The sequence below is a fragment of the Candoia aspera genome, chromosome 1 (assembly GCF_035149785.1).
Source record: "Candoia aspera isolate rCanAsp1 chromosome 1, rCanAsp1.hap2, whole genome shotgun sequence".
In the NCBI taxonomy this organism is placed as follows: Eukaryota; Metazoa; Chordata; class Lepidosauria; order Squamata; family Boidae; genus Candoia; species Candoia aspera.
Window position 1 is genome coordinate 163,264,845 of NC_086153.1, and position 15,857 is coordinate 163,280,701.

Sequence of the window (15,857 nt, forward strand, 5' to 3'; positions counted from 1 at the left end):
TGCGTGTCTGGGCCGGCGTGTAGCGCAACGGCGCCTGCGCGAAAGAGTAGTTCTTCCTGTCCAGTGACCGGCGGTGGCGTAGCTTAGCAGGTATTATTCGGGCGGCCGCAAGGAGCTGATTGATGTGGCTGGGGAGCGTTGGCCTTTTCTTTATCTAACCGACGGAGTCGCAAGCCTGTTAGGCCAATTAGAGCTTTGTAGGCTGTGTGAACCCACCTGGTGATTCGTTTATTGTGTCGCGCTACCCGAGAATATTAGGTTAATTCCAGAAACTGTAGTTAAGTTTCGGTGGGTCAGTGTGTCTTCTGAACACACCCTGTGATGTGGTGTTAGTTCACTTTGACGTATCAATTAGCCGGTTCTGTTATCATCTTGGAGCTACCATTTTTAGCGCCTTCCTCTTTTGCAAGGAAGTGTCTTTGAGCATATATACAATGCTTTGGAAAGAATAGTAGACAATCAAAGGATGCAGACCTATATATTTTCCCTATCGGGGACGGAAAAGTATGAATGCAAGTCTCTTAAGCGCCAGAACTTCTCATTTACCTTTTCAAATACAAGGTAGCTCATACTCAAGATTTACATATTCTACTTTTTAAAAAGGGCATAATGAACTTATATAGCTGTTTTATTACTAATTCAATATATATTGCTCTCACCACAGTGACTCTAAGAGCCTGTTCTTTCCTATGGCAATTTTACTGAGGTCATCTGTTAAGGTGAACAGTTTGAAATGAATCCAGGCACTGTTTTATTTTCTTCGCCCTTCCATATTCTGATAGGTAGAGAAATCAAGCTGCTTGATTAACAGCTCTGAATTCTTGCTATGATCCTGGTTCTTCCTGGTCCCTTTGTGCTCCCAATCTGTTAAGACTATTTGTAAGTGTGCCATGACTGAATAGTGTTCAGGCTGTGAGTTGTCACCTTGAGAAAACAGTCTGTGCAAAACAAGTCTGAAAGTCGTTTTAAAATCAGAACCTCAGAAGTCTGTAAATCACAACCTTTTTCTTCCTGTTATACAAAATGGATGTGTCTAGTTTTAGGTGGGAGTACATAAAAAGAAAATCTATCTCTTGGAGCTTTCTAAAAATAACTAATTGTCTTATTAATTTTATCCAGCTCTTGGAACACAGGGCACACCTTCACAACTACTTCAGTAGAAAATGTTGCGGGTCAAGAATGGACTTCTGCATCACTGGCCCTTCTGTTGCAGGAAAGAAGCCGGTGCCCCTCTCCTTGGACACAGTCAGCGTTTGCTGCATCAGCAGCTCCTCCACCCTGAATGGGCTGCAATGGCTAAAAAGCAGCTAAAGGGCAAAAGCCCTGAAGAGTTGACATGGCACACTCCAGAAGGAATCACCATCAAACCACTGTATTCTACACGTGACACAGCAGGCTTTCCTGAAGAATTACCTGGAGTAAAGCCCTTCACTCGAGGTCCTTATCCTACCATGTATACCTACAGGCCTTGGACCATCCGCCAATATGCTGGCTTCAGTACTGTGGAGGAAAGCAACAAGTTCTACAAAGATAACATCAAGGGTGAGATGTGTTCGTTAGGGACTGGGCATTAAGGACAATGCTGTTGTTATAATCATATTTTTAATAGATATTTTTGTACCTCCAAATCAGTCTTGACTTCTGGATGAATTCCTGCAGTTTTCCTCACCACATTTTTGGAAGTGGCTTTCCATTGCCTTCTTCCTAGGGCTGAGAGAAAGTGACTGGCCCACAGTCATCCAGCTGGCTTTGTGCCTAGGCAGGACTAGAACTCATGGTCTCCCAATTTCTAGCCAGTGCCTTTAACCACTAAATCAAACTGGCTTTCAGTTGTAATCATAAGTATACAGTATTAGAAATAAGTTGCTTGGGAATTAATAGCACCTTGTCAGGATGATCATCTACAACATTCAGATTTTCTAAGTACTTGCTCAGAAGGGATGCATTTTATTTCATTAGGAAGACTGAGAAGTGTTGCATATTTTCTCAGTTCTCAATAATGAATTGCTTAAGTTGCAGCTGCTGTAAATATGTAACATGAAATCTATTTAAATATTTAGAATAGAGTTCTTTTGTTAATAAAATTGCTTGCAAGAGCAAACAGGAGTGCAGGGAGATATTTCTGCTGCCCCATATAGCCCTCTGTGCTTACTCAGAATGTGCACTGGAGGATTGGGGATCCTTTGGAGAAAATTGGGGGCCTCAGGGTGGAAGAAAGCCTCATGCAATTGGACCCTTGCTTGTGCAACACTGAATTCTTCACTAAGTTTTAATGTCATTCCTTTTGGTGTATATTCCTTTTGAACAACTAATATCCATGTTCAGTTAAATTCCATCTAGCAAAGATGAAAGATTAGTTGAATGTTAAATTTTATATTTTTACTAAATTATTAATTTCATTTTCAAGCTGGTCAGCAGGGTTTATCCGTCGCATTTGATTTAGCAACTCATCGTGGTTATGACTCAGACAATCCTCGAGTTCGGGGTGATGTTGGAATGGCTGGAGTTGCTATTGACACAGTAGAAGATACTAAGATTCTTTTTGATGGAATTCCCCTGGAGAAAATGTCTGTTTCAATGACAATGAATGGGGCGGTAATCCCTATCCTAGCCACGTTCATTGTTACTGGGGAAGAACAAGGAGTGCCTCAAACCAAGCTGACAGGGACAATACAAAATGATATACTGAAGGAATTCATGGTTCGAAATACATACATTTTCCCACCAGAACCATCAATGCGAATAATTGCTGACATCTTCCAATACACATCGAAGGTATTGTTTGGTTTTGTTTGCTTTGATTACCACAACTAGCTATCATTATGCTGTGTATAAGGATCAGAGTTTATTAGAGAACAAATTTGTACATATTTTTTCTTATAGCACATGCCCAAATTTAATTCCATTTCCATCAGTGGATACCACATGCAGGAGGCTGGAGCTGATGCCATTTTGGAGTTAGCTTATACTATAGCTGATGGCTTGGAGTACTGCAGAACTGGACTTAAAGCTGGTCTCACCATTGATGAATTTGCACCAAGGTACATGAATTCAGCTATGGTGGGGGAGGGGCACCCTTCTCTAACTTTAGGGTCAGGGCACAGATTGCAAACTGAGTTGTTATATTTCATGATTATATAATGGCTTGCTCTTACACTTGTGAGATTTTCTGTCTTTTAGATTAATTAAGTAAGTGATTGTTCAAGAGAGTTTTTGTACGTTTTTTTTAGTATTAATACAGTTCAGTCAATTCTTGAAGGTTCAGGTAAAGTTTCCTTCTAATGGCCGCATTCCCATTTATCTCTAGTTATCATCTCAATTTGTGCCCATTTAGAACAACGGAATATTGTAACAGTATTTATTCATCAAGTTCCTTCCTTGTTTATCTATAGTTATAGAATATCTGGATTAAAATAAAATAACTGCATTTGAAGGTACTATTATCTATTCTGTTTAAAAAATGCTATAGTTGTATTTTTTTCTTAATCTGGCATCTTACTGAAATACTTCCTATTAGGATTCCCAGTGTGTGAATAGACCATTAAGGTATAATTATATTATGCATAGATCCACGAGAGAGCAATTATTTACTACATATTTAGGTTAGGGTTAGGGTTAGTTCAACATTTCTTCGTATTTCCAGAGAGAGGGGGACAATCTTCATTCTCTGCATGGTTTAAGTAATAGAATTTACCACCATGTGATGAAGTGTTTCCATAGCTTTGATATCTTTAAAAGTGAATTGGTCAAATTCACAGAAATTATTTCAATAGTTATTAACTAGGAAGATGATTAATACGCATTTTATATTCTGCATTTATTAATGATTATAATGAATCTTATAAACATTATTAATAAATGAATTAATGGGATAGAACACATAGAGAGTTGTCTTTTCCTCCCTCCTCATTCACTTCTTTGAAGGAAGACATTGGATTATATAGGCTTGTGGCCTGATCCAGCAGGGCTACCCTTGTGTTTTTATCCTGGCCTGGGTGTAAAGTAAACTGTCTGATGCTGTCAATCCTGTACTGTTTAAAAACTGCATTCACAGTTGAAAAATCTATTCCCTTTCTGATTTAAGTGGTATTACTTGAGTAAAGGTAGGTTGTTAATACTTCCAGGGTACATTCTATTGAACAATGAATATATCATTTTACATGTAATTTACTCTCTAATAATTGTATAAAGAAAATTATGACTATTAATGCTAATACTTGAGCTATGTGTGTTGAATAGGTATGGGACATCATTATTAAATTCTTTAACTGATCTTAGTTCTGCTGTTGGTGGTGCTTGAAGCAAACAAGCTCAACAAATTGGCCATTCTTTGAACAGATTATTAGCTGAAAAGATTAGTTGACTTTTTCATGGCTTAGTGACATTTGTAGGTGAGAAAGTTTGGAATATTATGCTGCTGGTTTAAATTAAGACATTCATCAGATCTCTGCTCTCACAATGAGCCGCACATAATCTTCATTGCTCTGAAAACCTAGTATTTCTTGGTCTCATAGGTTACGTAGAAAAAAAGCCTGGTTTGTAGGCAGTGTGTATTGGCCATGATTCAGTGACCTTTTAGTAAAATCACCTGTGTTTTACTAACCTAGAGAAAATGAGAAGGATGCTTTTAAAAAAATTAAATTGAACCATGTTGTTTATATGAAATATAGGTTCTACACTATCATTTATTGCTTGTTCTAGGTAAGAACCTAAGTTCTTTTATTGCAGGCTCTCTTTCTTCTGGGGAATTGGCATGAACTTCTATATGGAAATAGCTAAATTAAGAGCTGGGAGACGGCTTTGGGCTCACTTAATAGAGAAAATGTTCCAGCCCAAGGACACCAAATCACTTCTCCTTCGAGCTCATTGTCAGACTTCAGGATGGTCACTAACTGAGCAGGTACAAGTCAGAGTATCAGTTATGATGACATGCAAATTTTAAAGAAGTGAATATAGTGTCCACTCAACATGTTGCTTTCCTGAAGATGCTTTTTCTCTAGAACTCTCTTAAGGTCTGGAGTCTTCTTACAATGCCAGTTATATAGAGATGGCATCTAATTCATACCCCAAAACATCCAGTGTTGTATTTGGGGAAGATTCTGGGGTCTGTTGGGGATGGAAGGGGGTGAGGAAGTTAGTTTCCTGGAATTCTCTTTTCTCAGCATAGTGGGTGGAATAATAAGAAAGTTAAGACATTATCCTCTATAAGCATTATAATTTTTTCATCCGTCATTGCTGCTAAAGCTTTGCCCAAATTTCCTGCAGCCTAATACTCTGTGTTTGTGGGTGTGCTACATAGCAATACATATTTCGTATTTGATTAAAATTTTATAAATTGAGAAAGATAGAATTTGGTCACTCAGCAGTGTTAGGGCTGTTCAGAGAATACAAAAGGGATGTTTCACATTAGTGTGAGTGAAGCATCTCTCCTTAAAACATTAAAGCAACCACAGCCTTTGGAAGCCTTGCTTCACTGCTTTGAAAGCTGTCAATTGCTTCTCTGTCAGTCATAGCATAAGTGTTGTCTGTTTATGTACAAACACATTTACAGACAACCAGAGACAGTTTTGAAGCATCTGCTTGACCTTTCCAGAAGATGCGGTGTCTTTAATGGTGTGAGGAATGCCTAAAACTAAATAAAAGACTCAGATTCTAAAGCAAGTTTAAGTTCTGGCTTTTATTCAGAATAGAATGCACACCAGTAGAAAGCTGAGAGTGAGGGAAGCACGCCAAAAGTTGAATTAAATAGTCTCGCGCCAAAGAGCGCTCCACCCCCACACTCCTCAGGTGTGCCCCACGAGTTCTATGGAGTGACAGGCCATCAAGACTTGATAGGTGAGAGGTCGTCCAGCCCCATTCGCCCCGGGCATCGCCCTGTTTATCCTTTTGCGGAGTAATGGTCCATTACCGGGCGATTAGGCTTCGGTATTCCTAGAAAGCGCCCGGACGCGCCCTTCCGATCCTCGCCCTGATCATTTCCTTGATACTGGTGTTAATGGTCGATTACCGGGCAATGAGAGCTTGTAGATCTCCCAACCTATTATCTTCTTTGTCTTGTTTATCGCCCGTCCTTCTCCAGTCATTGACAAGCCTCTGCGCTTTGTCATGTGAGCCGTTGCGATGTTGCAAACATCGCAACTGCGATCATGACAAATGGTCCAAGAAGGGATTTGCTTTGTTTATGCTGCAGTTTTTAAAGTGCTTCCTTTGAATATTTGGCACTTAGTAAATATAGTCTAAGCCAGCCTTTCCTTAACAAGTGGGAATATAACACTTAGGTTGGAATCCTTGGGAGAGATCCTGACACATCTGAAGGACTTCCATGTTGGGGAAAGCTAGTCTAAGACATCTTATAAAAAATATAGTTTCCCTTATAATGTATCTGGTCCATTGGTCAGATAAGGAGTACATGTTGATTGCACGTATTTATTTATGCAAACATTTATATTCTGCCTTTCTAGTGCATATATATTACTAAAGGGAGCATTTAACCATTAAAGTCAGTAATTTGATCTTCTGGCTCCATTCCACCCTCCATTCCATCATTGGGAGCCAGAGACAGTTTTGAAGCATCCCAGCCCAATGTCAGTAACTGACTTTCATCTGGTTATGATAGGGTTCAACCTGCAGATGTAATCCTGTTGATGCTGGTATATTTTTTAATTCTGATTTTGTTGACATTTCCAGGCCATAACTGATGTCTAATTCAATAAACATTCCTCTGTATACTGCTGTACTAGAAAGACAAGCTGTATTGCTCTGCATCACTTTTATTTTTTTAAACAAAGTTATGATTTTTATAATAGGATCCTTACAATAACATTATCCGCACCACAGTCGAAGCAATGGCAGCTGTGTTTGGCGGTACCCAGTCCTTGCATACAAATTCATTTGATGAAGCTTTAGGACTGCCGACTGTGAAAAGCGCACGAATTGCAAGGAATACACAGATAATAATACAGGAAGAATCTGGCATACCCAAAGTTGCTGATCCATGGGGTGGTTCATTTCTAATGGAATCTCTTACCAATGATGTTTATGAAGCTGCTTTAAAGGTCAGTTTGTTTGGTATGGAGAATAGAAGATGCTGGTAATCTTTCATATGAGTTCAGAAAAAATACTAGCTCTCTTGTTTGTATTGACATATTGCCTCTTTAACAACTATGTGCCTTCCCATTTACCCAATGAAACAAAAAACCCCCCATCTTTTCTGGTTAGCTGGCCATTTTACTTTTCACTGATGAGTCAGCAGATGGCTACGAACAAGTCCATGCAGTTTTCTTGGCAGCATTTTCAGAAATGGATTGCCGTTCCCTTCCTAGGGCTGAGAAGGACTGCAACTGGCCTGGAGTCACTCCAGCTGGCTTCATGCCTAAGGCAGGACTAGAACTCATGATCTCCCAGCTTCAGGTCCAGTGTCTTTAATCACACCAAATAAAAGACAAGTTTGGGGGTTAAGAGAGAGACCAATTAAGTCTAAGTTAAGAACATACACTTCATAATAAATAATACTCTATATCAGTGTTTCTCAACCTTGGCAACTTTAAGACGGGTGGACTTCAACTCCCAGAAACCCCCAGCCAGCATGTGCTGGCTAGGGAATTCTGGGAGTTGAAGTCCACCCGTCTTAAAGTTGCCAAGGTTGAGAAACCCTGCGCTATATGTTGTCTCTGGGGTTTTTTTGGGCTGAGGCCTAAAGAAAGAAATTAACTATGTATATGGCGTAAGTGTATTGAAAATAAATTACTTGTGCACCATTTGAAGAAGAGTTTTTAAGGTCTTTCATTTTCAGTTTGAGTTAGTTTTAAATTACTTCATGGGACATTAATTAATCCTTTCAAGAATTGGGAAGTGTATTCTTATATTAAGTACTTGCTTATGAAGTGGGTTCTTACTTAATCCTTTTTGGATTTTTCCAAAATTTTTCTGCAGAAGGGAGCCTAAGTACTAAGTAACTATTGTACTAGACAGCCAGCACCCTTGTGGTCATCAATAGTAATTGCAATGTCTTGTTTGCTAGCTCATCGATGAGATTGAGGAGATGGGTGGAATGGCCAGAGCTGTAGTTGAAGGGATTCCAAAACTTCGCATTGAAGAGTGTGCTGCTCGAAGACAAGCCAGGATTGATTCTGGTAAGGAAAACACAATGATTTAAATACTTAAATCTTGTAAGCATTTAAAAAGTCCCCTCTCATCTCACTGAAATAATATATGCACATGAATGATAAGTTGATTCAAACTTTCTATAACTTTTTAAATTCTCTTCCAAGAGAAATAAAAAAATGAAAAAGTTGAGCTTTTTTAGCAACATTGCCAAGAAAAGAAGAGCATTGGGACATTGTTTTGTTTGGCATGAAGACTCTGCAGCTAATTTTGCATGACCAAGGAGACTCTGCGTCTGTGTTTCTCGAGCAGCCTTCTATATTGCATAACTTTTAAAATAGTAGAATATAAAGACTGCTGTCCCCTATATGACCGTCATTTTGATTTAAAAAATTTCAGACTTTTTGATAAATCACTGAAGAACTTCAGCTTTACAGAACAGTTTTAGAGGGCTTGAGCGTGTATGTGGCAAAAGAGTGCTTTCTGCCCATCCAGTCCTAGCAAGGCCAATGGAAAGGCAACATATAGGTCCTTCCAGCCATAAACTGAGAATTTTAAGTCTACAATTAATTAGTTCCATAGGTACATATTAACCTCGTAAATGTGCATTTAAAAAAGACCCTGAGGAATACTATTACTTTTTAAAGATATAACTTGTAAAATTTGTTTTATATACTGTATACAAAACAATATAAAATAGTGTTCCTTTAGACTGTAAAAGAAAAAGTGATGAGATAATTCCATATGTAATATACATATTGGAGAAAAAAGGAGTACCGCATATTGATCCAATTTATAAAAAAACAGAGGGGCTCCATATTTAAGCAAAACTTGTTTCAGCAATTTCTATTTCACCATATCAGAGACATTTTCTGCATTCAACAAAACCATTACAGCTGATTTCTATTTTTTCTACATGTATATCCAGTATAACCGCTGGCAACCTTTTATAAAACCAGATTGTGCAAGATTGATGATCAAGGGTAGACTCATCTGCAGTTTCCATGCCAGGGGCACAGTCAGTACTTTTGCATCAGCTTTTAACAAGGAAACCAGATATTAAAGGTGAGCTTCTGATAGCCAGAAGTGCCATGGGGAGTACCTCTACCCATCCCCAACCACTTACTTCTACTAGTTTAGCCAAGCAATTTTTTGGTGTTCCCACGATCCTCCCTGCCAAGGAAGATGCGTGCAGCCTATATGCACAGTGATATTTGAGCTCTGTTCCTAGGGCAGTCAGGAGAGAAGTAGCCTCAGTCCTTTTCCCTTGGTGGTTTATTCGTTTAGTCACTTCCGACTCTTCGTAACTTCATGGAGCAGCCCACGCCAGAGCTTCCTGTCGGTCGTCAACACCCCCAGCTCCCCCAGGGACGAGTCCATCACCTCTAGAATATCATCCATCCACCTTGCCCTTGGTCGGCCCCTCTTCCTTTTGCCCTCCACTCTCCCTAGCATCAGCATCTTCTCCATGGTGTCCTGTCTTCTCATTATGTGGCCAAAGTACTTCAGTTTTGCCTTTAATATCATTCCCTCAAGTGAGCAGTCTGGCTTTATTTCCTGGAGGATGGACTGGTTTGATCTTCTTGCAGTCCAAGGCACTCTCAGAATTTTCCTCCAACACCACAGTTCAAAAGCATCGATCTTCCTTCGCTCAGCCTTCCTTATGGTCCAGCTCTCGCAGCCATATGTTACTACTGGGAACACCATTGCTTTAACTACGCGGACCTTTGTTGTCAGTGTGATGTCTCTGCTCTTAACTATTTTATCGAGATTTGTCATTGCTCTTCTCCCAAGGATTAAGCATCTTCTGATTTCCTGACTGCAGTCAGCATCTGCAGTAATCTTCGCACCTAGAAATACAAAGTCTTTCACTGCTTCTACATTTTCTCCCTCTATTTGCCAGTTATCAATCAAGCTGGTTGCCATAGTCTTGGTTTTTTTGAGGTTTAGCTGCAAGCCAGCTTTTGCACTTTCTTCTTTCACCTTCATCATAAGGCTCCTCAGTTCCTCTTTGCTTTCAGCCATCAAAGTGATATCATCTGCATATCTGAGATTGTTATGTTTCTTCCAGCGATTTTAACTCCAGCCTTGGATTCCTCAAGCCCAGCATGTCGTATGATGTGTTCTGCGTACAAGTTGAATAGGTAGGGTGAGAGGATACAGCCCTGCCGTACTCCTTTCCCAGTCTTAAACCAGTCCGTTGTTCCGTGGTCTGTTCTTACTGTTGCTACTTGGTCGTTATACAGATTCTTCAGGAGGCAGACAAGATGACTTGGTATCCCCATACCACTAAGAACTTGCCACAATTTGTTATGGTCCACACAGTCAAAGGCTTTAGAATAGTCAATAAAACAGAAATAGATGTTTTTCTGAAACTCCCTGGCTTTTTCCATTATCCAGCAGATATTGGTAATTTGGTCCCTAGTTCCTCTGCCTTTTCTAAACCCAGCTTGTACATCTGGCAATTCTCGCTCCATGAATTGCTGAAGTCTCCCTTGCAGGATCTTGAGCATTACCTTACTGGCATGTGAAATGAGTGCCACTGTTCGATAGTTTGAACATTCTTTAGTGTTTCCCTTTTTTGGTATGGGGATATAAGTTGATTTTTTCCAGTCTGATGGCCATTCTTGTGTTTTCCAAATTTGCTGGCATATAGCATGCATTACCTTGACAGCATCATCTTGCAAGATTTTGAACAGTTTAGCTGGGATGCCGTCGTCTCCTACTGCCTTGTTGTTAGCAATGCGTCTTAAGGCCCATTCAACCTCACTCTTCAGGATGTCTGGCTCTAGCTCACTGACCACACCGTCAAAGCTATCCCCGATATTGTTATCCTTCCTATACAGGTCTTCTGTATATTCTTGCCACCTTTTCTTGATCTCTTCTTCTTCTGTTAGGTCCTTGCCATCTTGGTTTTTGATCATGCCCATCTTTGCCTGGAATTTACCTCTGATGTTTCTAATTTTCTGGAAGAGGTCTCTTGTCCTTCCTATTCTATTCTCTTCTTCCACTTCCATGCATTGCTTGTTTAAAAAATCATTAAAAAAAATCATTCCTTTTCCCTTAGAGTGGGCTAAACAGACTGTGGTTGCCAACTATGTCCTGATGCTCTGCATGTAGGTTTTTCCACAGCTGACCATAATCTTGAGCCATTCCCTAAGCATATCTGGAATCTGTATGTATATATTTGGTGATCCTGTCCCTGCATAGATTTGGGCTCTGTGTAAAGCTACTAGTTCTGCCACTCAGAAGGTTCAGTGACAGAGTGTTTGCATTGCTTGCTTTGCATTCTTCTCTCCCCTCTGTGATGAAACTAGTTCCATCACAGTAAAGTGTTGGCTTTATTGCCACTATTGTGAAAGATGAATGGTCTACCCTTCCACTCTCTGGGCTGAGGTGCCTGCTTTACTGCTTCACTGAATCATGGTGCTGCAGCCATCAGTAAGATAAAATGCAGTCCAACTTGGTGTCATCCAGTGGCTGTCTTTTTGGTTATCACTGAGTGCAGCACAAAAATCTGCTAAGGGCTGACCCAAAATCTTTTCCTCACCTACTTTAGCAAGAAGACAACTTGGTACATCCCCCTTTCTTATGCAGATACAGTTAAAATGGCTTCTCCAAGTCTGGGATGGGGCTGACAAGAATGTTCTGAGTCTTTTCTCTGGGTAGCCATATAAAGATAACAAAACTGAGGCATCTTTTAATTGGTGTTACCCTGCAAATAGCTTTTTTTATTATTGTTATTCAGGTAGCAACTCTTAGTCCTTGAAAAAATTTAAAGCTCAGACCAGTAACAGTCTTTCGTAATCTGAGCTATAGCTTGTCAAAAGGAAATCAATAAGGAAATGGTGCACTTTGTACATGCTCAGGCATCATTAGCACATAGCAACAAATCAATCTATTAAATCACCATTCCATTTGAGCCCTGAGGTAGTAGGGCTATAAGTGTTTGGATTCTCCTAGTTAAAGACAAAAATCTCATGGCTTTCAGAGTGGAGTGCAAAAAGGAAAAAAGTATCCTTTAAATCTCATTAACTGCCTTTAACAGTCCACATTCCTGAAGCCTTACTCAATGATTGCAATCTTTTTTGCTTCTGGCTGGAGAGGGTACTGTGTTCCCCTTTCTCCAGGTTTAATCTTTACATTCTACTTTAACTGGAACTGCATTCTTTGCTCTGCTAGGTTTTTCCATTTTTGGCATTGGCACAAAGTATTGAAACCAAAGAATTAAAAGACTTTCTCCCCAATGCCATTGTAACCAGGGGCTCAGAGGGGGAAGCAAGAATTGTTTTTCGCCCCTCTTTTTCTGAGCCACTTGCATTCATTGCCATCAATGGGGATTTCTTTCTCTCCCCCCCTCCCCCATGCTTTCGCACTTTCAACTTCCTTCCTTGGCGTCCCTCTTTTGTTTGTTTTTTTTCCCCTCCAGCACTTCCACTTTCTCTTATCACTGCCACAAGCAGAGACCCCTGCAACTTAACTTTTCCCTTCTAGATACATGCTATTTCCATCAGTTGTGAAATTGCCGCCCATTCAGTTCCCTGAAGTGTTCTTTCTAATATCAGGAGCACTCAGTTCCATAGATAGCAAGTTAATGATTTTAGTCCCCAAAATGCAAGGATAAGGCACTCTCAATCTATAAAGTTTGCACTCCGCACATGTAGAGGCACTCAGTGAAAGCTTGGTGCAAATCTGAAGGTTGCTGGGTGATGGGTGTACTGTATCCCCCCCTTTGTCCTTCTCCTCTTGTCCTTCAAGCAATATGGAGAGGAAATCTTGTGTAATCTGGAGGAGGGGGCTTTGAATCTTGGGTGAGACCAACAAAAGAGAGAAGGAGAGAAAGAAAAAAAAAGGGGGGGGAATACACACACACACACACACACACACACACACTTCAAACAGTGAAAAACAAATGGCAGAGAACCAACAGATCCAGGCAGTGATCAGGTATCCAGACAGTTGGTTCTTTTAGATCCAGAGACAATGATCACACCAGTAAGTAAGGAGGCTTTAAGCTTTATTGTTTAACTGTAGTAGGCAAATTAAACAAACACAAGAAAATTTACCAAGCCAGATGATAACAAATCTCACTTCAGCTGTTGGGAGCCTCAGTAAACCACAGCTGAGAGACCCCAAGCCAATTTTGCATCTAGGGCTAGGCCTGTGGCCAAGCTCCAAACCCAAGAGGCAATCTTGAGGTTTTTATCAAAGTCTGACACTAAAACCTTGTGATCTCATTTCTGTGGTGCTGAGACTGCAGGGAGTGACCTTGACTAGATGGTGCCCCTGCTCATAACAAAAGCCTGAACTATCTAGGAAGCCAGTGCTACTCTAAACAATCTTGAGGTCTTCCCACACCTGTGTGAAGATCCCTTCCCCGCTTTTCAGGCAAGAGTGAAAAACAAGCAGGTTAAACAACTCAGAATGAGCTCTAAACTTTTAGAATTTTTTTAATATGAAGGGGAAATCAAAATATGTCACCTAAACTCCGTGAAATACAATGGTCTTCCACACTGCCACTACATTCCACTTTAGTTTCCCTTCATATTTTTTTTTTATGAATTCCAAATTTAACTTTAATATACAGAATATACATCAATACTAGCAAAATAAAAATAGCTATTAGGAAAGTAACTACTGGAAGCCATGTCAAATGTCTATTATTTTTATATGCAATGGTTAAATATGGCACTAGCTTGGTCCAAGGTATATAATCCACCCCTGGTATAAAAAATGAGCCATATTGCCCATTACAGTCGTCTGCTTCCCTCAGGGCTGGCTAAGTGGACTAAATAATGTGGTGTTTGCATAAACAGGATTTCTATATGACAATCCTTTAGCTCTAGCTAATGTTGTATATATATGTTTGCTTACTACATGAAAAAGGTTAAAGGTCCCCTGTGCAAGCACCGAGTCATGTCTGACCCTTTGGGGGGATGCCGCTTTTGTGATATTTCCTTGGCAGACTATAGAGTGGGGTGGTTTGCCATTGCCTTCCCCAGTCGTCACCTTCCCCAGCAAGCGGGGTGCTCATTTTACCGACCTCGGAAGGATGGAAGGCTGAGTCGACCTGAGCCGGCTACCCGAGAGAGAATCCAGCTTCCACTGGGATCGAACTCGGGTCGTGGGGAGAGTTTCGGGTGCAGTACTGCCGCCTACCACTCTGCGCCACATGAGGCTGTACTTACTACATAGCTGAGTACAAAATAACATACACACACACACACACACACAAATAAAAATGAACATGCAACAATCATAGAAAGAAACATCAAAACTTCTTTTCTACCATGCTCCCCATCCCGAAAACACTTCATTAAGCTCCTCCAGCACTTCTGGGTGTACGATGGCATTGCTCTGCTTTCTTAGACTGTGGATGCAGGATGAACAAAGGGCATTTCTACTTAATGGCACAATTCCTCCTTGAGCAGCCGTTAGCACATCAGGGGCCCTGATTTACTGCTAGTAGGACGTTTGCTGAATGCAGCACAAAGATCTGCAAGGGGGGACCCAAAGTCTTTTCTCACCTCTGTTAGCAAAAGGACAAATTGCTGCTTCGCTCACCCCTCTCCTGTTTCCATTTTGACCAGACTCTAGGAGGGGGAAGCAGGAATTGTTGCAGTCCTGGCCTCCCTTTCTAAATTAATCATTCTTTAATTCTCAAGAAACTCAAGGTTCAAGTCATTTCCTGTTGAGGTAAAAACAATATTATACAATTCAACTGCAAAGAACTTTAAAAACATTTTATTCCCCAATAACTTCCCAAAATTAAAATTGGCAAAGCTGGGAAGGAAAAATCTATGCATTGGCATAGGAGTTGATTTAGTGCTTGGGCTGCCTCCACAGCCAAAATTTCTTAAAACAAAAAATTCAGATAGACCATACCAGTCCATGGAGACTCAATCAACTTTGTCTTAAATATTATTTTTCCCTTTTATTCATCATGTGCCATGATGAATAAATCCAATAAATTTCTCCTTATAATCCATGTAGAGTTTAAAAGCTAAAATGTATGAAGCCACCACCCCTTTTTTCTTTCTCTCTTTCAAGGGCTTGTATTAGAGCCAGTGTCGGAGTCTTGCTGCAAGATGGGGTGAGATTGCTGGTAAAAGCTGGAATGCAAAGCACTCTTTGAGGCAGCGCAACAGATAAGCAATAGCAATAAGCAAACCAGTGCTTCTCTGACACTGCCTAGGTCTCCTCAAGAAAAGCAGTCACCTTTTCCTAACAGTAACAGCTGTGAGAAAAGACATATTAAAAAAAACACTTAAAATTCAAATCATTATTTTGATAATAAAGGGCTTAAAGTCCAGCCCATTTACTACAATCACATTTACGCTAGAGTAGGAAGCAATCCTCTCCCCACCCCTCCAAGTCTAACAGACTAAAAAGGTTATCTTCAGGGCTCCTGTTCTGCTATTTCCAGGGAATTAAAACCCCCATAACCATCAGTGTAAGCTGTGGGCCCCTGAAATCTTGCTGAATTATTATGCACAAGGTTGCACTCAGCTCCTGTGTTCTCTAATGCCATTATTTTTTACATCTTTCTGTTTATCCAATAAATGGCTAATTCAGTAGTGGTTAAGGTGCTGGGCTAGAAACCAGGAGTCTGTGAGTCTTAGGCATGAAAGCCGGCTGGCTAACCTTGGGCCAGTCACTCTCTCTCAGCCCAACCCACCTCACAGGGTGGTTGCTGTGGGGAAAAGAGGAGGAGGAAGGAGGATTAGGTATGTTCGCTGCCTTGAGTTATTTCT

At 40.4% G+C, this 15,857-nt stretch overlaps 1 protein-coding gene across 2 annotated transcripts in view; it reads left to right on the forward strand.

Annotated features, from left to right (window-relative positions):
* The first annotated feature begins 2 nt into the window (after positions 1-2).
* Positions 3-15,857, forward strand: part of MMUT (methylmalonyl-CoA mutase) — a 28,810-nt gene continuing 12,955 nt past the window's right edge. The window contains exons 1-7 of one of the 2 annotated variants that reach the window (XM_063317147.1): positions 3-90; positions 1,120-1,542; positions 2,408-2,775; positions 2,884-3,041; positions 4,729-4,900; positions 6,807-7,055; positions 8,021-8,132. In XM_063317147.1, the coding sequence (XP_063173217.1) occupies positions 1,164-1,542; positions 2,408-2,775; positions 2,884-3,041; positions 4,729-4,900; positions 6,807-7,055; positions 8,021-8,132 (1,438 nt within the window). In that variant the 5' untranslated portion in view covers positions 3-90; positions 1,120-1,163. The remainder of the gene's footprint in view (positions 91-1,119; positions 1,543-2,407; positions 2,776-2,883; positions 3,042-4,728; positions 4,901-6,806; positions 7,056-8,020; positions 8,133-15,857) is intronic. The other variant, XM_063317157.1, reaches the window with a different exon arrangement.